This window comes from Nesoenas mayeri (genome assembly GCF_963082525.1).
Source record: "Nesoenas mayeri genome assembly, chromosome: 5".
Taxonomy (NCBI): domain Eukaryota; kingdom Metazoa; phylum Chordata; class Aves; order Columbiformes; family Columbidae; genus Nesoenas; species Nesoenas mayeri.
Genome location: NC_137548.1, coordinates 34,915,517 through 34,937,686, shown reverse-complemented (window position 1 = coordinate 34,937,686; position 22,170 = coordinate 34,915,517). Strand labels below are relative to the sequence as shown.

At 38.5% G+C, this 22,170-nt stretch overlaps 1 protein-coding gene across 2 annotated transcripts; it reads left to right on the top strand.

The window, feature by feature from the left end:
- Window positions 1-2,140: 2,140 nt before the first annotated feature.
- Window positions 2,141-21,158, top strand: KATNBL1 (katanin regulatory subunit B1 like 1). 2 transcript variants are annotated; one of them, XM_080346119.1, is made up of 10 exons: window positions 2,141-2,221; window positions 10,014-10,141; window positions 11,751-11,791; window positions 12,160-12,439; window positions 13,680-13,798; window positions 13,977-14,027; window positions 14,109-14,198; window positions 14,749-14,838; window positions 15,317-15,410; window positions 16,761-21,158. In XM_080346119.1, the coding sequence occupies exons 2-10, from the start codon at window positions 10,028-10,030 to the stop codon at window positions 16,791-16,793; spliced, it is 912 nt and encodes a 303-aa protein (XP_080202245.1). In that variant the 5' UTR covers window positions 2,141-2,221; window positions 10,014-10,027; the 3' UTR covers window positions 16,794-21,158. The 2 variants fall into 2 exon arrangements, with proteins under 2 accessions (XP_080202245.1, XP_080202246.1); XM_080346120.1 differs by lacking the exon at window positions 2,141-2,221 and adding an exon at window positions 2,734-2,800.
- The last annotated feature ends 1,012 nt before the right edge of the window (window positions 21,159-22,170 follow it).

Below are 22,170 nucleotides of genomic sequence, written 5' to 3'. Positions count from 1 at the left end.
TTAGCAGCTAGATGGTCCATGGTCATTGCTAAATTGCCAGAGTACGGCTTGTGTGCTTCTGAAAATGGAACCAGGCCCTTGACAGAAATTATATCACTATTATATCACTATTCTGTAAGAATTTGACCCCTATGTGGACATGCAAAACAGCTTCTCTTCAGAAGAAGTATTTAATAACCAGGCCCAGTAACAAAAATATTATTCTGTTTGGCAGCCTTGACTGAACAAACCAGTTGCTCTGCCCTTTAAAAGCTAAACATAAGATCCCATCACGTAAGAAGCACTTCTGCCATTTCTGCCACTGTCTAGTGTCAGCATCCAAATTAGCCACATTTAGCTGGCAATTTTCTAAAATCCATTTGGTATCTAACCATGTGCTCCTGACAGACTTCACTAGAAAGGTCTGTTTTAGAAAGCCGAAGCATTAAGTGTGCATCATGTGGAAGCTGTCGCATTCTCTAAACAAAAATATTATCTGTTTCCTTTGATAAAAATTTTGTTAGCATGCACAGCTCAAATAAAATATTTTTTTAAAACCCTTATTGACCATATGTACCTGCATATCCATGGCTGAAGTGCTCAAATAAGTAAGAGAACCATGTATGTATTAAGCACTATACTTACAGGACAGCTTGAACTGAAACTGCAACATCTGCAGAAATTAAGGTAAAAGTGACATTAGGATGATTAAGCAAACAGAAAAGCTACCCTACAGAATGAAACTACGACTGTTAGACTATCAAAACAAAGTGGTTGAGAGGATAAAATTATTCTCTTATGGCAAACAGACAGGTGAGAGTTGTTTAAACTATAGGGTTATATTTGCACTAGAAGAATAAACAGAACGTGAATAAATTTAGACGGGAAATCAGAATGGATTCCTAAGCACCAGAGCATTTGGGGTCAAAAGGAGAACGATGATGGTAAAAGACTAACAAATGCCCTCTTTGTATAGCAGTTTTGTGTCATAAGCTGGTTTCTTATGGATCACCTTGTTTTAAAGTCTGATGATATTGTAAGATGAAAAGAAGGTCACAAAAGGTGGTAACATAGCCTCTGATTACTTCCAGATAGTCCTAGAGTTGTTCAGACACTGAGTAGTTGCTTCAATAACCGAATTACAACTGAAATTGTCATGCCCAGTTAAATTACTGAAGAAAGGATGTAATTTGTTAAAGCCTGCCCTCTTTTCCCCCAAAATTTAGACTAAAGTACCCTAGGTAAAAAACAATTCAGTCAAGCCAAAACTTAGATGCCAGCTTTAGGTATATTCTGAGATGTTATACCAGATCAAAGAGACAATCTTACTAACACGCAAGCCTCAAGAATACTAAAGCTATCCCTACTCAGCTATATCTGGAGCTAGCGTGGATGTCCCAGCCAGTTGGAGCATCACACACTCATAACCGCACTTCATCTCTAGTGGCCTGCAGATGTGGTTAGGAGCAAGGGTTGTGAGGTTCTTGATGCAATATAAATATTCAAGGATAATTAGACACTAGCAAGCTTTTACACCAAGTAGCACCAAGCTGGAACGCAACACTGCACTCAACAGCCCCAGCAGCAGGGACAGCTGCAGTTCTGAGCCAGCTGCAGCGGGCCTGCACCTGGGAAGCACGGAGGCTGAACCCCGCCTGGGCCTGTGAGGGCTCCGCTCCTGGCAGGGAAGCGCTGGAGGACGAGGAGGCTGCCTCAGCAGAAGCTGGACCCGACCGGCACAGGGAAGGCACGGCCGGGCCAGGCCAGGCCAGGCGGCTGGCGGCCACGGGGCGCACTCGGCCCGGCAGCCGGCCGGAGCTGCCTCCAGGCGGGAAGGACGGAAGAAGCCTGAGGAGAGGCGGCTGCAGCAGCGCGGACGGCAGGACGGAGACAGCTCTGCCGTGACGACCGACCTCGCCCACCGCGGAGGCAGCGGCCTCCCCCTGCTCACCGAGCGGCCCGGCCGCAGCACGCGGGCGGCGGGGCGGGGCGTCCGGCAGCTGCCGCGGTCGCCGCGACGGGCGCGGCCTCGGCCGCTGGGCGGTGCCGGAGGCGCAGCCGCCAGAGGGCGCCGCGTGCCCGCGCCGAGCAGCGCGGCGGGTGGGGCGTGGCGCGGCGCGGCCCAGCATGCAGCGCGGCGGCGTTTGAATGGCGCAGGCTCCGGGCGCTGGGCCCCGGCGGTAGCTTCGCGTGGCTCCTCCTCTCCTCTCGGCCTGGCCCGGCCCGGTACCATGAGCTGCAGGTGAGCTAGGGGAAGGTGAAGGCTCTATGGGCCGCGGACGAGAAGCCGACGCTCTGGGCCGGCAGCGGATGGGGTCCCTACTGGCTGGGGGGGCCACTCTTGGCGCAGGGCGCGTCTTCAGCCGCTGGGAAACTGGGCGCGGGAGGGACCTTCGGCGAGGCCTTCCAGCTGCCCGCCGACTCTGGTGGAGCGGAGCGGAGCGGGGCGGGCGGCGCCGTCCGGGCCCCGCTGTGCCTCGTCCGGGCCAGGTGCGGCTCCGGGGCGCCCCGCCCAGCGCGTGGGCCGGGGCTTGGGGGCTGCGGGCCGGCTGCCGCCGCCGGCGGGCGAGCGGGACTGCCTGCCTCCCGCGCCGTGGGACCCGCGGCGGCCGCCGCCAAGTGTCCCCGCCCGGCAGCCCTGCCTGCACCGCCCAGCACCGCGGGGCCCTCGGCTGTGCTGATGCGGGGACACCACGGCCACCGTCAGGCTGCGGCACAGCCGTCTTCGGTACCTGCAGTCTGCAGCGAGCGAGTTCTGTCAGCTTTGTCTGGTTTTTTAAGTGGTGACATCGGCCACAACTCGAAGCGATGGTGTACGATGGTAGGTAAAAGCAAAGAGAGTGGGAAAGGTTTTGGTGCTACCTAAAAGAAGAATAACAAGCTGGGTGTGAGGCCTGCTGATGGATTTTATTCCCTGGGTGTGACAGATTCCAGTAGAGGAAAAAAAAGGGGGGGGTGGGGGGGGTGGAGAGTCTTCTGATGCTTGAAGATCAGACCCTGTATTAATTACTTTGTTAAAAGGCCGTCAGATTTTTTTTTTTTTTCCACTTCTGCTGAAGTATTTTGGCATGTTGTTGAATGCAGGTCTACAATAAAGAAATTCTGGTTAGTGAAGTCTGCTAAGGAGAGAGATTGGAAGTAGTTTTTTAAACTTTTTGTTGCTCTTTTTATAACATGCTGTGCTTTAACGCAAGGTTAAGTCAGTTTGGTTTAAAACAATTTTTTTCTGTTTCTTCTTGGAACATGAACTTTGCTTTTCCCACTCCCATTTTTTTTGTTCTTTGTGTTCTCTGGTTGTAATCAGGGAAGGAAAAGGACAGCTACCCACGTTTAGTTGAATTAAAGCATAACAGAAGACAGGTTGGTGCTTCTGTTGGTGTTGTTTGGTGTTTTGTTTTTTGTGTTTTATAGTTTTAACAGTTTTGTGTCCAGAGTAAGAAGTGTGAATATTAATTAAGAAGGCTTTTCAAATACTCTGAACAGATCAGATTCAATAATATAAGTGTATCTAAGACTAAGATAAATGAAGTCATGTGTTATCAAGCTCTGTGAAATGTAGTCGCAGACTATTTTCATCCACGTGGGGATGAGGTGGGTAACCCATCCTCTAAGTTTGGAGTTTGAGGGGTTTTCCAATATGTTTTTCTCTGGGTTTGAATTTAAAATTCTTGTTGCATGTTTTTAAAGCTCTTAAGGTTGAGCAAATAATAGAAAAAAAAATTACTGTATTTAATTTTATAAGTCATTTCTTAAAGCTTGTTTGAAATATTAATGTGGGAGCTTCAGCATATTAGAGCTTTATTTCCTATATAACAACTTCCAGATAACTTTAATAATATAACTTTTCAAACCTTATTATTCCTGTAGTGTTCATAAGTGACAATCAACAGGTAGAAGCATTTTTTCATGAGTGAAGTTTGACTTCAAAAGGAACTAAAACACTGTCTTAACTACTTTATGATGGATTAATGTATCTGTAAATGATATCTCCAGAAGCAGAAAACGGGTACTTGTTTGTTTGACTTTTCTCTAGAAAATGGTGGGGTTTTTTTCAGGATGTGAATAAGGTTCAGCTACTAGACTCTGGCTGGCTTTGCAAGGGGAGCTGATTCACACCTGAGTTCATCCTCAGTAAACTTAACTGACCTCTGATTTGTGGTCATTCTCAGAGGTTCATTATGACAAATGGTGCCAGTGGATCACAGACAAATTCCATATGTAAGAGTAATAGGAAAATGAGTTTAAATTGTAGGAATAAGCTAATTTTACTAGTTACTCAAATACTATTTGGCTTTACTGCAAAATTAATGTAATTCCTGTGACTTTTGTCCACACATGAAACTTTAAACTGAAAAAAATGACCTGACAAATATAGCACGTTAAAAAATTGTCTTGCTGACATGTAAACCATACTTTTTTTGCAGTGTTGCGGAAAAATTTTGCATTAACATACTCCCTAAAGATCTTGAACTTTACTTTTATTTAAGGATAATTTAGTATTTAACACCTGATGAACTGTCAGGGCATAAATTACTAAGAAATGAGTTTTTAAAAAACAACAACAAAAAGACCTGTTTCATATTAAAAGGATGTGGAAGCCATCTAGAACTGAAAGACAGATGGATGCTGTAACGTTTATCAGAGTTAAAAGGAGGAGATGCCAAGCTTACAGAATTGCTGCTACATCCTAAGATAGTGCCAATTTATTTTTGTAGATAAATTACCCTTTTGGAAGTAAATTTGCAATAACCATTCTTGGAAGTTTCTCATTAGAATTTTAAATCTCTTAATAATTGGTGAAATTAGTTGACCAAGACTGGTTCCCTGATGTATACCTATTTTGATTGCTTTCAGAGCATGGACTCCCCTCCTTGAGGAGTAACAATTAACTCTTTCATCTGAGTATAATATTGTCATCCTTGAACTTGCACTTGATTTAATATGGAGTGGGAGGAGATCACGAGAACATCTGTGATGGCTAGTGTGTGTGGAATGCTACAGGAAAAAATAGCTGTTAAGAATTTGGGCCAAGAGTGGGACAAGAAGCATGTTTTAAAGGGTGATGATTTAAGAAATCTAGCTATTTTACATTTACTCAGCTCCCATGCAAAGTACTCAAGTCTGTGTTCTGTAAGAAATTAATGTTATGTTAATACATGTGTAGATTACATAACATGCAAGGAAAAATTTATCCCTCTCTGGAGGCCGTGCCTAGAACACAGGAGGATGGGAGGGAGTGGCAGAGTTTGTTAATACTTGCCTTGGATTGATATGCACTTGAAAGCCTTTTAGTACCGACTTTCTTTGCTTGATTGTGATCTGACTCGAAGAGTTGTGTTGCATCCGGGAGAGATCAGACTTAGAAAACAGCAGTAGAGCCATCAGGAAGACTTTGCGCACTTACTGTGTATTTACTCTGGGGACAAATGAGCTGACTTACCAGGATGTATGGCTGCCATTACTCTAGTCATGTTCTCTGAAAATTCAGGCGAGTAAAAGGGGAGGAAGGAGGGCTGGAAGGTTGGCATCTGCAGTGAGAAATCACCAATGTGACGGGGAAATTGGTGGAATGTGAACCTGTCATCTTAATGAAATTGTGCATTTCTGTTCAGATTTGCAGTCTGCTTTGTTACAGTTGTAAAACAGTTCAGTCTTGTATGATGAAGAGTTAGGGCAAAGTTGAAGAAACTTGCATTCTATCCTTAGTTTATTTTTTAAATGTTGTCAAGCAAAGGAGCTCCGTTAATGAAATGGTGTAACAGATTGTTCTGAACGAGTACAACTAGCTGCACTCATCACAAGGAACAGTCAAAAATTCAAAAAGTCAAGGTATAACATTTTTGATCTCATACAAATTAATATCTAATGCCAGTTTAAAAATTCTCTTTATGTATCTCAAAATAACTGAGTGGTAGTGTCTTAATTAGCTATTTGTAGATGCTATTTGATAGCAGATAGGAAATGAAAGTTGTGAAGAGTCCTGTGAAGCTCCTCTAGTATTTGTATTTTTAATTGCTGGCCAGCTAGTGTTTTATCATGAGTTACTAAGCCTTAGAAATCAGGTTTCTTGAGATATGGACTAAGTTTAATGTAGCAGTATTAGGCTTGGATGTGCCATATTCTTCTGTTTGTGTTCTGCTCTGTGTCTATAATGCCTGAGTTGCATTTCTGTATTTAATCACTTCCAGTGTATTTTGTTTTTATGAATTTGCACAGTCAACCCTGGAACCAATGTCAACAATGTCCTGTGGCAAGTTCAGCTTGATTATAATTTGCACAAAGAGCCACCCCCTTTTGTTAGTTTTGAGTCTGCATTCAGCAAGTGGTTTTTGCCACTTCATTCTAACATTGAGCAAAACAGTGGACAATCTCTGTGCAACTTCTCCAGGCCATTCATTTTGTAGGCCTTTGTCTTATTTCCTTTCTCTGCTATAGGTACCCTCTTTTCCACACCTAAAAGCCTCATCTATTCAGTTTGTTTTATGGAGAGTATTCCATGGTGGGGTTTTTTTGTTTGGTCAGGTTTTTTAACTCTCCTTTGTCTGAGCTCTTTTTTACTTTAATGGCACCTTTTGAGTTTTTTTTATTTGAGGGGTTTGTTGTTGGTTGGTTGGTTTGGGTTTTTGTTTGTCTGTTTTTTTGTTTTTTGAAGGGAAGAACACTAGACTTGCATTCAGTATAGAAAATACAGGCGCAAATTAGTTTTATATACTGTTACAACTGTGTTCTGTTTGTTTTTCTAACTATTTGTTGATCCATTTGGGAGCACTGAGCAATCCACATGATCTACAGTAAATTGTCTTGTATGCACATCTTGTGGATGGCAATTATTAGATCTGAGCCTGTGATTCTATATGGGAACTTAACATTTCCTCATGCCTGCAGGCACGCGGGCTTTGCATTATTCCATAATCATTGCTTCTGTGTATTGTACATCACAGTACTCTAATTCTTTAGTGAGCCCTCATCTTGAGTGTCTGGTATAACTTTGTATTGTCGACAATCTTCATCATTTAACTACTCGTTTCCTCTGTGAAGATATAAAACAGCGTAAAACAATGTAGATTTTCTGTGTGATTCCTGTGGTGGTGTTCTTCAATGTGAGAACTGCTTAGACAGTTTATCACTGTTAATTAACTATTTCTCCATGCAAAAACTTTCCCTCATGTCACTTGGTTGCTTAGTTTCCTCAATAGATTTAAGTGAAGAACTTCTGACAGCGCTTCAGAATCTCAGACTCTACTTCATACTCTCAAATAATTCTACTACTTTTGCAGGGCAGGACTTGCCTTCACAACAGCCAGGTCAAATATTTCCCAGTGTCTTGTTTGTGTCCACTAGTTCTATTCTTGATTACATTGTCTACTAATTTGCACACCAGAGATGTCAGTCTGAATCTTCCTTGAGGCCATCTTTAAATACTGCTTGCATTTTCCACATGTGATTTCTTTAGGTGCTTTCTCAGCTCTAAGGGAGAGGTTCTGCACCTTGCTTGGTTAACAACATGGCTATCTCCTTACTGCTTATATATTAACTTCTGATTCTGCATCATCAGAGAGCCTCACAAAATAGGTTAAAACCGTGGAAACCTCTCTAAACTGTAGGACAGTGAACACAGATGTAAGGATTTTACTTCACTTCATTGGATGTTCCTTTATATTTGATCATCTGTTGGCCTTTTGGATTTCTGTACCAAGTCTTTAAAGAAAGAATTTATAGTGTTGTCTTTTCCTGTTTCATCTGGGAGGCTGTTCTTCTGTCTTATATCAAACTTGTAAAAGTATGTAATTATCTTAATTTTCCTCTTGGACATGTTCAGCTTCTTGTAGAAAACTTCTTTCCCATCCAGGATAATCTCTCCTCAGGTATTTTTCAGATGTTATCTTAGGCTCTTTAGAGCCTGATATTAAACACTGACATTTCTTTCTAGCCTTCTGGTATTTTACACTTCTGTTAAGTAAATGGCATTCTAGTTTAACAGTGTTATCTTATATGTTGGAGATCAGATTCTTGCTTACTGCTTAGCATGAAAGAGGAGGGTAGTTTGAGATAATTTATTAAGTAAGGAGAGGTCATTCTTCTGCATGAAGAGTTGCAAGCTGTCATTGGTCATGAGTGGTTGCAGAAATGATTCTTCAGGAACAGAGATTATGGATTTTTTTATTATTATTATTTTTAGCATCTGATGGGATGATTTTGTGGGGCTTAAGTCTGGTGGTTGCAGGTCAGCCTCCCTATTGTTCTGGAGTTTATTGCTTTCCCCTCAGCAACATTCTTAGACAGGGGATACAAAAAGATATCAAGGTATTTCCAGTCCTTCTAGCTTTCTGCATTCATCATTAGCCTGAATATAAGGCTGGATTTGCTTAGATTTTAGAATTGTTGGGTTGGGCTTTTATTCAAAAGCTCAGTTGTTTGTGTGGTGCTCCAAGTTTAAAACTTAGCGTACAGCCCATTTTGAGTCTGAACAGTGGTTTCAACCACTCTGATAAGCAGAGGAGAAGTTGTTTGTTGTTCTTGCAGTTTCTTCTAAACTTCAGTGGAAAAAATCCTTTTTTCTATTTATTTGTAAGCCTGGTGGCTGGAAGCCTTGGAAGCATGGAGAGTTCACAAAGTGACAACTCTTCTGTCACCATCCTATAGTACAGAGGGAAGGAGTCAAGTTAATGAACTTGTCTTAAGCCAGCCGTGCATCTGGAAAAGTATGGACCACCAGCTATTACAGGTCTGGCACTAAATAATGCTGCCTTTTGCAATGCTTACTGAAATCACTGGGCTGAGGGCTCCATGTTCCCATCTTACAGGGTAAGTTGGTAAATATTTTTTTTTGAGAAAGATCTCAGATGAGATTCTTCAGTACTGATCCCGTTCTAAAGAAAATTGAAGCACTGAAAGATTTTTTTTTTTTTCTTCTACTTATCCTACAATATGGAATTTAATATTCATTATGTGGAGAACATACCTTCTGCTTTATTTTGAGCCTGCCACCTGTTTGTTTTATTTGATGGCCTTTAGGTACTACACTGAAAGATCTTCCGTGGCTAATAAGCTGTTTCCCATCTGGCTTTTTCAGTGCTAAGTGTCTTAGTGTTTTAAATACTGAAGTTCTTAATGTGGGATAAATCTGCTACATAGAGGAAAAGGGATAGGACTGTTCGTGCTAAAGGTGGAGGGGACAGATTTTAAAAGTAAGATGGGGTGTTTTGCTAAAACTTTTTAAGAATAGTGTTGCATGGTTGATGTAGTTTGTGAATCCAGTCTCAAGCAATGGATTTTCTGAATTGCACAAAATGCAAAAACATGTGTACAACTGTCTCAATCTTGGTTTTGATTCTTGTAGAAATATTTGCATACTTTAGACATTTTCTTATTGGTTAACCATGGAATAAAGATTTTTTTATTTTTTTTTTATTTTTTAAAAATTTTTTAATCTAATGGGAAAATAGCTGAAGTTATATGCTGAGAAAAATGAGCGGGGGGTGGATCTGCCAGTAAGGGGAGATTTTTCATTTCCATTTTTTCACGTTTGGTGTTTTGATGAAGTTTATCTTCCTGACAAGCAGGGATTGTTTTTTCTTAGCTGCCTTTCCTCACTTAGAAACAGTTGTGGGACCAATTATTTTTTTTCTAGGTGGCTGATGAGATTCATAGTGTGAAATGTGGAGGAAGGAGTCTCAAATTGCCTTACTCTTGTCTGTATGGCACCCCTCAGTGCAGGTGTACTAAGATGGTCTGAAAACAAGATCTCTGCTTCTCTTTTTGGGGGGAGGGATAGGGGTGGGTGCAGGTGACTTGTTTTTGCTCCCGTTTTCTTTTTTTGTAGAAAACTAAAAGGAAATTTTGAAGTGCTCATCAGCATTTTTTACTAATAAGGCCTCCAGCTGACATTTGCTAAAGGATGTTGTCTTGGATTATATACATGATAGAACATCTTGTGACTAGTTCAGCTGTGTTAACTGTTTGCCAGCTGCATTTGAAGAAAATTGACTGAATATTTTAGAAAATATAACTAAATATCTTTCTCTTGAAAACAGGGATTTGAGAGATTATGGCATCTGAAGCCCACAATGTTAGAAAACAGAAAGTGTTGCATATTGAAGGTTATCCCATTGATCTCCCAAGAAAAAGAATCTCTTCTGCTACTAAGAAGATCATGAAGGAGGTAAGTTGTTTGTTTTTATTTTTTTATGTTCTCTGAAACTGAAGTAAACATTCAAGCAAGTTCATAGTTCTGAGCAGTCTAAAACCATTAATAGAAGCACAGCACTATTAGGCATTTCAGTTTTAGATGTACAATAGAACTTCAGCTTGAACAGCGATTGTATTATGAAAACTATGCATTATAATGGGCACAAGCAGTGACTACACATATACATGCATCATATTGTCCACATGAGCAGTAGTTACTGGTATTGTTTTACTCACACCTACTTATCGGCAGTCTAGCCAACAACTGAGCCAGTAGAGGAATTCTATCATCAAAAAGTTAGCTTTCTTGCTAAGAGAACTACATGGCGCAATTGAGAGGTGGCATAGGTGAAATACTTGCATTGAAATGAACCTGTCATCTTGTTACCATTCAGCTTGTCTAGTAACATGTACTGTCACTGGATTCTTGCTAGTCAGAAATATCTTCTCATAACCTCTACCTGTGTTAGTGGCTGAAGGATAAGGCAGGCAGTGGAGTACAGTACTAGGGAGGTAAACTTAGTGTAAGATCAATTCAGACAGTAGTGAAGATTCCAATATCTATGTCTGTTTATTTATACTATGTATTAAACCACATGGTTTTATTACTCATGTTACCAAAAAAAAAAAAAATCATAGTTTTGTTTAGTTGATGCGCACAATATAGATATTAACAGTAGTATAACTTTTCAAGTTGAAATGCCTGCAGCATACATACATAGTACCTGTTTATATGAAAAAAACATATCTCTAACTTGAGCATGTTAGTGATTTTTTTAATTATTTTGAATTCTTTGTTTGCTAATGGGAAGAATAGACCAGAATGTCACATTTCAATACATCTTCATTACATAAAGCTTTAAAACACTGAAGATTATTGTATTTTTTAAAGTCTTTAGAAATTTATTTTCAAATTGCATTGCTTAATTTTCAAAGGTTTTGCTAATCTATGTGTCACAACCTTGAGTCGATTTTGTGATTCCTCTGGGATGTCACTTCTCTGTGCAGCCTAATTGGTGTCAGGGTGCTAATCTGTTTCATGTGAATGAATTCAGGATAATCAAGCTGCTATTGTCTACAGCAGTCTGGTTTTTTGTGTGTGGGGGGGGTGGGTTTTTTTCTGTTGTTGTGCTTTGTGGAGATGTTCTGCTGTCATCCTCCCCAGAACTAGCATCTGCTGTATTATGGGCCTTTACATGTATGTATGAGAGAAGTAATGCAATTTTGCCATCAGATTACAGTAGGCTTTTTCTATTAGTCACAGGTTTTTAGTTTGCTAGTAACTTAAGAATCTGTCTCTGATGTCACAATCCTGTCTCTTGCCAAAGATACACTGAGCTTATAGCTGACTGTGGTGCTCCAAGAAAAGCTGTGGCAGAGCTGGTCCATCTATAGGTCATTGTGACATACTCAAAGATTATAGGAAGGTTAACGTAGTTGTGCTTCAGTTGCAGAATAGGAAGAGTGAGTGGGATGAAGGGAGTCTGGTAAACTTAGGGATGGTAAAGGAGGACTTATTTTTGAACAAAATGTGGGAGTGTTTGAGCCTTTTTAGTAATTTTTCTCTATTCCATTTGTCCCAGGGTAAGAAATCTCCAAAACAGCTGGCTTCGTACACAAACAGGTAGGAGGGCTCTGCTGGTCTGAGTTTCAAGTGGAAGGGAGGCGGAGGAGTGAGAGGTTTAAATCTGTTACAACATGTATGCAGGCACAAATGGAAGATGGGTCTTAATTTTACTGACAACACTTGGTTCTTTTGTCCACTTCCATAATAACGAGTCTCTGCATTAATAAAAGCAGGAGAAAAATATCAGTGGTAGCTCTTAGTTCTGATAATCCAAATGTCATGAAGGTGTATCTTGGGGATAAAATAATTTTAAGTGACCTGCATGTTGACTACTGAATTCATAATGATATATTTTTAACTTAATAACAGAAAAGATTGCTTAGTTTTAGAGCAACCTTCACTAAAATACCGCTCTATTTTTGCAGAGTAACAGTTGGAAAAACAGTGACCAGTCCCCTCTCTCTTTTCAAAGTAGTATATTGTAAAAGAAAAGTTCGTTGTTATACTCCAAAGCCTTGTTACAGAAAGAAACAGTTCCCTAAATCTAGGGACTGTGACATGGCAAATAAAGAAAATGAACTGGCTTGTGCAGGGAATCTGCCAGCAAAACTGCATGACAGTCGTACACACCTGCTGAATTCTAGTGATTCTAGCTCATCTCAAACAGAAGGCTCCTCATCCAAATATAGTGGATTTTTTTCAGAGGTAAGTAGAGTTTAAAGAAACTTTATTTTAAAATAAAAGTATTCCTGGTAGTTTCTTTGTGTGGTTAGCTGTGAAAGTTTTCAAATAAATTAATTTTCTTAACATATAGATTGGTTCAGGTCCTGTGATAGTCTTTATCTGTCACTTTACAGTGATACAGTTGCCAACAGTATTAGTCCTGTGTGTTTGTCAGCACAGAAGCTCGGATCTGCCAAGTTAATCTGGGTTAAAATTGTACCACCACCAAAGGAAAACGTTGTTTTGATCTGGCTAGGTTCTTATCTGGCATGATGTGTGGCCACATGTGTTTATGGAAGTGTGAAAGTGTTAGTGTATAGATGGGAATAAACTGGTGAGATGGGATAGGACCATTTTCAATAGCAGTATTAGTTTAGTGTGTATGAAACTAACTTGAAAATTTGTACAAGACTGTATTTCTTCAAGATTGCTTGATGAAACACAACAAATGCTTACAGGGCTTCTGAAACTGGCTAAAAGGTCAGATATTTAAATGAAACAGATTTTGTGACAGAGAAGTCCATTTTAAGTCCTTTAAGACTGTTGAAGCTTCCATTTCTGTTACCATAGATGTTTGTTATCCAGTGAGGCTTGCAGATGTTTAAAGTGAAGCTTTGCAAGGAAGATAAGGTCAAAGACTATCGCATTGGTGTCTTTTCATGGTACCATAAGTGTGTGCTACTGTGAAGAGAGAACCCTGAGAGTCCAGTGGGCTTGGAGGTACAGTCTGTGGCACTCTTGTGCTCCATTGACTTTGATGGTTTCAAGGAAGGAGCAGCCGGTTAGAACTAAGAGGTTCCAGACAGAAGGGTAAAGAAATGAAGACTGGGGAAGATTAATCCTCTGAGTAACTGAAGACCAGATCACTGGCCAAGATGAATGTTTAACTGGTTGGAGAGATGTGGGTGGCTCTCTGCAATGTTTATTCCAATCCAAGATTTTAATAAAATTTTAAATTTCATTCAGAGAATAAGGTTTTTCAGCAATCAACAATTTTGTCAAAGTTCAGAATAATGTATGTAATTACTGTGTCTAATTGTTAAAGTTCTCAAAATTAATATGCATCTAAGTAAAAAGTTCTCAAAATTTGTGAGAATTATAGATTGATGTTTATGAATACTCAGTTTTGTTATTAGAACCTTTCTTTAGGTGTCTACAGACCTTATTGTTGCTGGCTACTTAACTTTTGGTAAATTTCTCTTATATTTTCAAAAATATACAGGTTTCTCAGGACCATGAAACTATGGCTCAAGTTCTCTTCAGCAGGAACCTGAGGCTGAATGTAGCTTTAACCTTTTGGAGAAGGAGAAGTATAAGTGAACTGGTAGCCTACTTAGTGAGGTAAATGAAGTGTCTCTTCTTTAATATTCCTGAGATGGTAGCAATCCCAAATATACTGCAGTATTTTTAGAGGTTACTTAGATGTTCATTATACTTATTCTTCCACTATGATTTAAAGATTATACTTCAACCTATACTATACTAGTAACATTTCTGATTTTATTCTTAATGTTTCCAGGATACAGGATCTTGGAGTAGTAGTAGACTGCCTTCCTGTGCTTACAAACAGGTACAGACAAAAAGTGGGGGATGAGAATCTGCTATAGCCATGTTGAAGTTCACGCACTTCTGAAACATCTTGTTTTTTAAGTTTACAGGAAGAAAAACCATATATTTCAGTTGGCTGCTGTGTAGATCTTTTGCCTTTAGTGAAATCGCTACTTAAAAGCAAATATGAAGAGTAAGTATCAATTTTAGATGTTTTCAAAACACACGCATACTGGCTATACAATGTGCTAGAAATGAATGGTGTTTAGTCATCTGACTCTTGTTCTCTTTGCCCCTTCTCCCAACCCTTTGTTTCTCATGGAACACCCACCTGAAGGGAGGCTTTCCTTTAAACCTTTCTCCTTTAACAAAACAGTGGTGCAAAAAACTTGTGCAAGGTTAAGGACTGGAGCGGACTGACTTTGCCCTTATGCAGGTTTATTTATCCTAAACAGTAAAACAGAATAGCACTGCAGTTTTAGTATGCTTTATGACATGAAGTCAGGGCAGAATTTTCAGGCAAAATACCTGAAAAATCTCTTTACTTTTTCAGCAAAAGCTTCAGTTTACCACTTTGAAATTGAAAACACAGTCAAGTATTTAAACTTGCCGGTTTGTCTAGATTTTCTTCCAGAATAGAAAATGTGTTGCTGAGTTGCTTACCAATTTGTCTTGACAACTTAGCTGACCTGTAGATACTGGAGAGGGGGAAAAAGCATAATGTGTCAAATATATTGTTGCAGATATGTGATAGTTGGTTTAAACTGGCTTCAGGCTGTCATTAAAAGATGGTGGTCAGAACTATCTGCACATACAGAAAAGGCAGAAGATGGGTGAGTATAGTATTGGGAAATACTTAAATGTGTTTCTTGAGCTTATTCTATCTCAAAACCTGTTTTAACTTTGATCACTAGGGGCACGCTTTATCTACAAGGGAAAAAATATAATTTTACAGTGACAATTTAAAAGTACTTAAAATCTTAAGACACAGGTGGTGTTTTGAAACTTACCTAATGATAGTCATGTGTTTGGGTTTTGGTTTGGGGGGTTTGTTTTTGGTTTGTTTTCATTTGTTTTGTTTGGTTTTTTGTGGGTTTTTTTTTGTTTGTTTGTTTTACTAGAGTTCTAATACATGTAGAACATAGTCATATCAAGGGTTATATAAATGCTGTAGAAGCTGGAACAAAATTTTTCTGACATTGTAGCAATATCATGTAGTCTAAGTCTATATGCATTATTTATCATGTGTTTCAGTCAAAGTCTACTGAAATGTAGTATGTGCATTATAAAGTGTTTTCAATTCTTTTTCAGAAACATTCATATTTTAAAACGACAGTTAAGTGGATTGTGGGATCAGGAGAATCATCTTACTCTGGTTCCAGGATATACTGGTAATATAGCTAAGGTAATCCAGTGCCAGGTGTATTTAGTAATGAACATAACTGTATCACTTGCAGTATTCCTCTCATTTGTTATTTTTGCTAAACTGTTGACAGATAAATGCCTGTATTTACTTCTAATGCTAAAATATATTTCACAATTTTGACAGAAGTATGGTTTGTATTCGCTATGCTAATAGTAGTGTGCCTTAGGATCCTAATGATGACTTTTTTTTATCCTATTTTCTTTCTTCACAGAGAAGGCATCTCCTTAATAATAAAACAGCTAATAGTGCGAAGCCTTAAAATTGATGTAAAAAAGGGCCCAGAAGAGTAGGTGGACTCTAAAAGAGCAGAACAGAGTTTCCATCTGAAATGAATTCCCATTTGCCTTTCTCAGTACATTGTGGTTTTGGTAATATGAGGGTGTCTGGTAAATGCACAATTTGCTGCCCATGATGCTCATCTCTATAAACATGGCTTTCTGAGGTTGGGCACCAAGAGTTGTACTTTCTAAGAAACCTCTCCACATGGTGGGACCTGATGAAGGTAGTCAGTTAGAACTTAAAACAGACACTTGGTTATGTGCAGGATTTGAGTGAACTTGAAAAGAACTTGGAGATTGCATGCTTTATTTATATCTGAAAGAGTTTTCTGGAATCTATAATTCTATGGATACGGAATTTGTCACTTTGAGGTATCAAATAAGTTATTAATACTGTTCTTGGACTGCTGCATACCTCTGGCTTCAATTTTGACATATCTACAAGGATAATTACTAACTTCTTGTGAAGTTTCAGTCAGCAGGGGTGCGGAAGAACTCAGTTCTAATGCTGAACTAGTAGAGTAATAGGAGCTTGAAATATAGACTGCCTGTTTCTTCTGGTAGATAAAATAGCAATTTTAGCCAGTGTCAGTTTGTTTCTCTAGAATCCAGGTTCACTTTCTGTCCATTTGCTTCCTTCATGTATATCAGGATAGATTTACCAAGGCCACTGGAACAAATCGGGAGCAAAAGGAGTGGTACACAGATGTTGGAGGGATGGGGTGAAGGACGGTCACTCTTAATAAACATACTTCAAATACATGGTCTCATGATGAGGATTTTCTTTCCTGTGCATGCAGGGAACAGGAAAAATGGACTAAACTGATGTCTTTGGAAACTAATCCCCCTATTCTTGCAGGCTTTCTAGTACGTAAAGTGGCTTTGAAAGCATTAATTAAAAGTAATCTTGAAGATAACTTTTTCTGTAATTTGGCCTAAACTGAATTATTCTTGTCTTATGGTCCTGGTTGGTTACCCTGCCTCAGGCACACCACCAATGCTACAGCCATAAGTAATGTGACAAACACTCTCTTTTTTTTTTTCCTTCTAGGATGTAAATGCTTATTTATTACAGCTACGCTGACATGATTGGGAAACTCTGTGCGCTTATGTGGTGAAAAGATCCCCTAAAGTATCCCTGACATATGTACTGTTTCTGAAAGCCTTTTGAGAAATACTGGCAGAAGAGAACTGAACTGTCAAGCTGTTTAATGAAACCACTAACAAAATCCTAACAATCTACTTCACATTGAAGTGGAAAAATGTCTAGTAGGAGCAACTTTTACTTCAGTGAGGTGAAAGTGCACTATGAAAACTGTATGCCTTTGCTGCATTTGGGATTCACTCAGTTACTAGGTATTCAGTTAAATGCTACTGTATTTTACTACAACATTGCATAAAGGAAGATGAATTATGTTATCACGAAGACAAGACAGCAGAACCAGTTACAAGGAACCAACAAAAGCAGTCAGCATTAAGAGCTTTTAAATGTAAAGAACTCCAAAATGCACACCTATCTTCCAATTACATTTAAAAAAAACAATCTTGGAATATTCAGTTACTTCTATGTTTTAATCAAATTACTAAAGACAATTTTTGTTTGCACTATTGAGAAACTATACAGCAAAGATGCCTTAAATACTAGTGTTTCTAAAATCCAGTGTGTTAAAATGCAAATAGCTATTATGTTCAGATTGTGATGAAAAACTACAGAAATCAGGGTTTCACATTGTGTAGTTAATGAAACATTGCACATATTCAAAAAATCATGTATGAAAAATATAAATACCTGAAGTTAAGCTTGGATAAACAGTTGTTGCAAATGTCAGCAGAATGGTGAATTCATGTCTAATGAATGTTTTTATATTGTACGTGGATTTCTAACACAGTAATCCTGTTCTGTATCATTTAAACTACATGCAAATAAGTAAATATATTGTATCTACTGTTTTTTCAAGTTCATAAAAACAATTTCTAGAATAATCTCTTCCACAGTACTTTTTATTATAGATATTTATTGTTTGAAATGTTTACAGCCAGTTGAGGCCATGTTATTCAAATCACATCCTTTTTATACTACCTCCTTTAAACTGATAAAGAGCTTTTGCAAAATTAATAAAATTCTAGCCTGATCAATGATGGCAAATTCATACCAACAATAGCATTGAAAATACAACTATAAACTCTTTTGCTATCCTGTTGCTATCCTGTACTATTTTAATTTAAAAGCCATAGCTTAGTAGCTCTGAGGGAGTTTTGATTTTAGGCTTGCTATTGCCTTTTTTTAATTTTGTGATTAGTAAGCATGCTTTTCCTATTAAAACTTGTGAAGTGCCAGCTGTTCACTTAAAACCTAACTACACATGCACAGCATGTATCACCAAATAGTCTGTCGTCTTAAAAAAAATAAGTACTTACAAGGGTTGGTTTTGCACCTAGCGGTAAGCGTATGCACTTTTATTGGCATGCAGGAGTAAAGTCTTTTGATAGCCCCAAGAGGTTTTTGCTTTACAGATTAAGTAAATGACTTTTAAACTCTCGTAGTGGTCAACAGCCTTAGGCCTGCTGCTGCTTCGTTTTGTATTTAATTTACATATCATTATTGCTAACTTCTGAAGGCTAACTAGAAATCTGCCATCAGAACTTGGTGCTTTTGCTTATTTGAAGATTCTTTAAACCACCAAAGGTTTTGTGCTTCCCAGGGCAGTCAGCTACAGGGAAGGGTTTCTGGGACATCCCAAAACTGAGAACTCTGTGAGACAATCTCAAGATATGCACAAAGTCAAATTCTTTTTGCTAGAATTAGAGATATTTCACAATCAAAAGAGTTTGAGATAAGAACATCTGAGAAGTAGTAAGTTCTGCTGTCAATTAAAAACTTAAAAGGATTTATCACATTCTATTACCTTACTGTTCTGTTGCTTACTTAAGTGTAAAAGTAACATAAAGACTAGCTTAATTTGGACAACGATTGCTGATACAGGTTATTCCTCAAGGAGAATACTGTAAAAGTGATGGACACTCAGATCTCATTTTGTCCTGTTTTGTTTGTGTGGGGTTTTTTAATAGACAAAATAACTCATGCCCGTTTTTTTCTGATAGTACAAGAAGTAATCATTGTAATTGATTAAAGTGAAATACTCTAGTATGCAAAAATTCAGCTTGACTATAGATGTAAATACATGGGCTTATAATTCTGCATGTGGCCATGGATCTAGCAAATGGTAACTGGATGGTGCTTTTGTTCTAGTTGGCAAGGTAAGATTGGCTTGAGGATTGTTATTGAGAAATATCTAATAAAATAATGCATTATTTTTAACTGCCAAAAGTTGTATTTTGACAGCATCAATAATACAGTATTAAACATGAAGTTATTAGTATGTGTGCCTTATTTTAAATGATTTTTTTTTACTGTTTTCAGGCAGCTACTAGACTGTAAGAATGGGATTCTGGTCTCTGTTATGAAATTATTTTTATGTCATGATTTTAAACCTGTTCACGCTGATGTTCAGACTCAGCTTGTTATGTGTTCATTAGTACTCAAATGGCTAGGAATCAGTTTTGCTGTAATAGAATGTGTATGTATGACACCTGCTCAAAAGGTGACATGAGTAAAATGTCTTAAAAGCTGTGTAACTGTGAAACACATGTAGATATCTTGGTGAATCTAAGAATTAAGTTTTTGAGCAATCATGCATAATTGCTAATCTTTATGTGACACTTTCTGAAAAAGCTGGCTTTAGGATGGGTCAAAAGATCGAGGCAGAATTAATCCTTTATCCCTTGTGTTCTTTTGATGCAGAAGCATGTATGCACTTGAGAATGAAGGATGCCTCCACAAAGCTGTTCTTCATGTTACATGACTCGATATGAAGTTAGTGTCCTTGAGGCAAAAGATGTACTGTTCTTGAGTGTTCCCTGAGAATCCTTGAGGCTGTTTTGCTGAAAGGGATTTTATTTGACATGTGAACCAGAATTTATCCATCAACTAAACTGAAACTAAAGCAGCCTTCTGACAAACTGCCTCTTCCTGCAGAGCTTAAAAACCCCTCAATATTCTGTTAATATAAGAATCAAATTTTAGGTATTGCTGATAGCTTTCTGAAGAGTGGAAGACAGAAATTACCCAGTAATTAGCTGGGTAGAAAGAAGCTAGCATGTCTTAACAGTTCTGCATAGCTCCATTTTGGTGGAGTTACAGAAGTTCCTTAGTACAGAATACGCTGCAGTGGAACACCCTTGTGTCGCACAAGTACTGGAGTTCCAGGCTCCCTAATAGCGCTCACAAATTGTTACTCGTATTTAAAAAAACTAGCATCAGCCCTCCAGGAGCTTCTCGTCTGCAGTGAGGTGACATGAAAATGATATTTCACTCTCTATAGGCTGCCTTATTGTTAGCGAAGGCTGCAGTTGTAACACTTGGGGAGCAAGAGGGATGGGAGAACAGGAAAGGACAAAAAAAGTATTCATGCCCTATACTGAATGACATCAGCCCCACTGCATTGTGCCAAATGTATCTTAAAGAGGGCTATATTTGCATTTTCTGGTATCTGAAGTAGGCAGGTTTGGACTTACAGGTCTTTATGCATTTTGCATTAAAAAGTTTTGAAGAAAGATGCTACAGTGCTGATTTGTGGTGTGTTGTTTTTTGGGGGTTTTTTTGTTGTGGGTTTGTTTTTGTTTCTTTCTTGAAAGGGTGGATGGTTTTGTGTGTAGGAATTTGAAAATACATAGTGCAAAGTTTACATTTTGAAACCAGCAAGTAGTTCATTTGCCAGTCCATCTTGCCAAATCTTCGAGTTTTACAGAAGACTGAATGTCTGTCTTAGTGTTGAGATTTGCTGCTATATTTTGTGCCCAGTTTTCTGGTACAAAGGGAAGCAGATGGTTCGTAGTCATATATTTCAGAATACAAAACCATGCAAATCATGCTACTGGTGTGAAGTTATTCCAGCTTTTGTACAATGCAAATTCTTTAGTTTATGAAAGCAGTTGGTTCTTGTGTGAGGAACTTTATATTGAGCTGATGAGGAGGAAAAAAGATGAATCAGTTTTTAATAGCCTTGGTAAAAGCCAGACAGCATAGGTTAGCTTTTGTCTTCAGTCTTCCTTTCTACACACAGTAATCATGGTGGGTTACAGATAAGCATTCAATGAGAGAATAGATTGAGTATGCTTGTGTCGTTAGTGCTTATATTGTACTTCATTAAACAATTTAATTTTGTTCCATATTAGTTAAATAGCTTGTTTGCTGTCTTAGAATGAGACTAAAGGAACATATTTATTCCCCTTCCCCTACATTCATTCTTAATTTCATAATTTTATTTCTTCCTCTTCTAGTTTAAATATACTGTGAGAATCTATTGTTAGAAGCAGGGAGGATTAAAATACTAGACAAAACACTGTCCTAGCTATTCGACACTATTCATTTTAAAGCAATTGTGAAAATTTTCCCTCTTTCAGACTTTTCTCACGAGTTTTGTTAATACTTATTAATTGAAGTGGGCACTCATGGCTGCAAGTTTGAGTTTCAACTTGGTTGAAAAAAATAAACTGTTTTCACTCTAAATAACCGTAGCTGCGGTATTTATTTTCATTGCCAAATGGGCGGTGGGAGGTGTAGCACTGTCATTTAATGGGATAGAATAGGAATAATCGCACCAACTTCAACTGTTGTAGACCTAGAGTATCTTTGTTTTCATGTGGACTGCAGTTCTGTAGTATATTTCTTTGTTGACGATAGCTGCTGAGCAATTGCTATAAAATGAGATCTACTTTCAGTTTGAATGTGGTGTGTAGTTGTTTCTAGTTCATACAGATCACTGCTTCAATTCAGTCATTATTTGGAGCACTACAGTGTAGATGAGCAACTAACTGTTGGGGCCTTGAACATCTGGAACATCTGGTTGTAACAAAATACAACATGCCGTGTTTCTGTCTTCCACTTTTTTTTTTTCCTTATGTCTTAATTTCAGTGCTTAAAGCCATTTGAATTCCCTTCAGGAACTGATAGCTGCCAAGACACACATAAAAATGCTTTAATAGGTATGCTTGTGGCTTGCTTTAGTACACTTCTGTGAATAATAGTGTTCCGTGAATTTGAAAAGGGGCTCTTTTCTATATACGTGGGCTTGAAAGAATCAAACTAGTGGATTTTACTGAGATTGCAACCATATATTTATTTATTTATTTATTTATTTTTATAGGTAAGCACTAGGAGTATTGTGAAACAATAAAACCAAATCTAAATATCAAGATAATGTTACATTCCAAGACTGCCTGCTCTTGTGGGTGTGTTGGAATATGAACACACCCTAGCATCCTGCTTTAAAGTCACCTGCAGACAGTTTCAAATAGCTCTTGTAATTTAGGTTGAAGGCTCTTTTTCAAGTTGTATTTAACCTACTGAGCTTCACTTTCAAAAAGTCTGAATTGTTTGGATTTTGCAGTTGCCACTTTTC

What these genes read in the sequence shown, in the direction of transcription:
- KATNBL1 (XM_080346119.1), top strand. Translation starts at nt 10,028, where the DNA reads ATGGCATCTGAAGCCCACAATGTTAGAAAACAGAAAGTGTTGCATATT. An exon ending in CTGGCTTCGTACACAAACAG is followed by an intron (nt 11,792 to 12,159) that starts GTAGGAGGGCTC and finishes CTATTTTTGCAG; the next exon opens with AGTAACAGTTGGAAAAACAG. An exon ending in CTTCCTGTGCTTACAAACAG is followed by an intron (nt 14,028 to 14,108) that starts GTACAGACAAAA and finishes TTGTTTTTTAAG; the next exon opens with TTTACAGGAAGAAAAACCAT.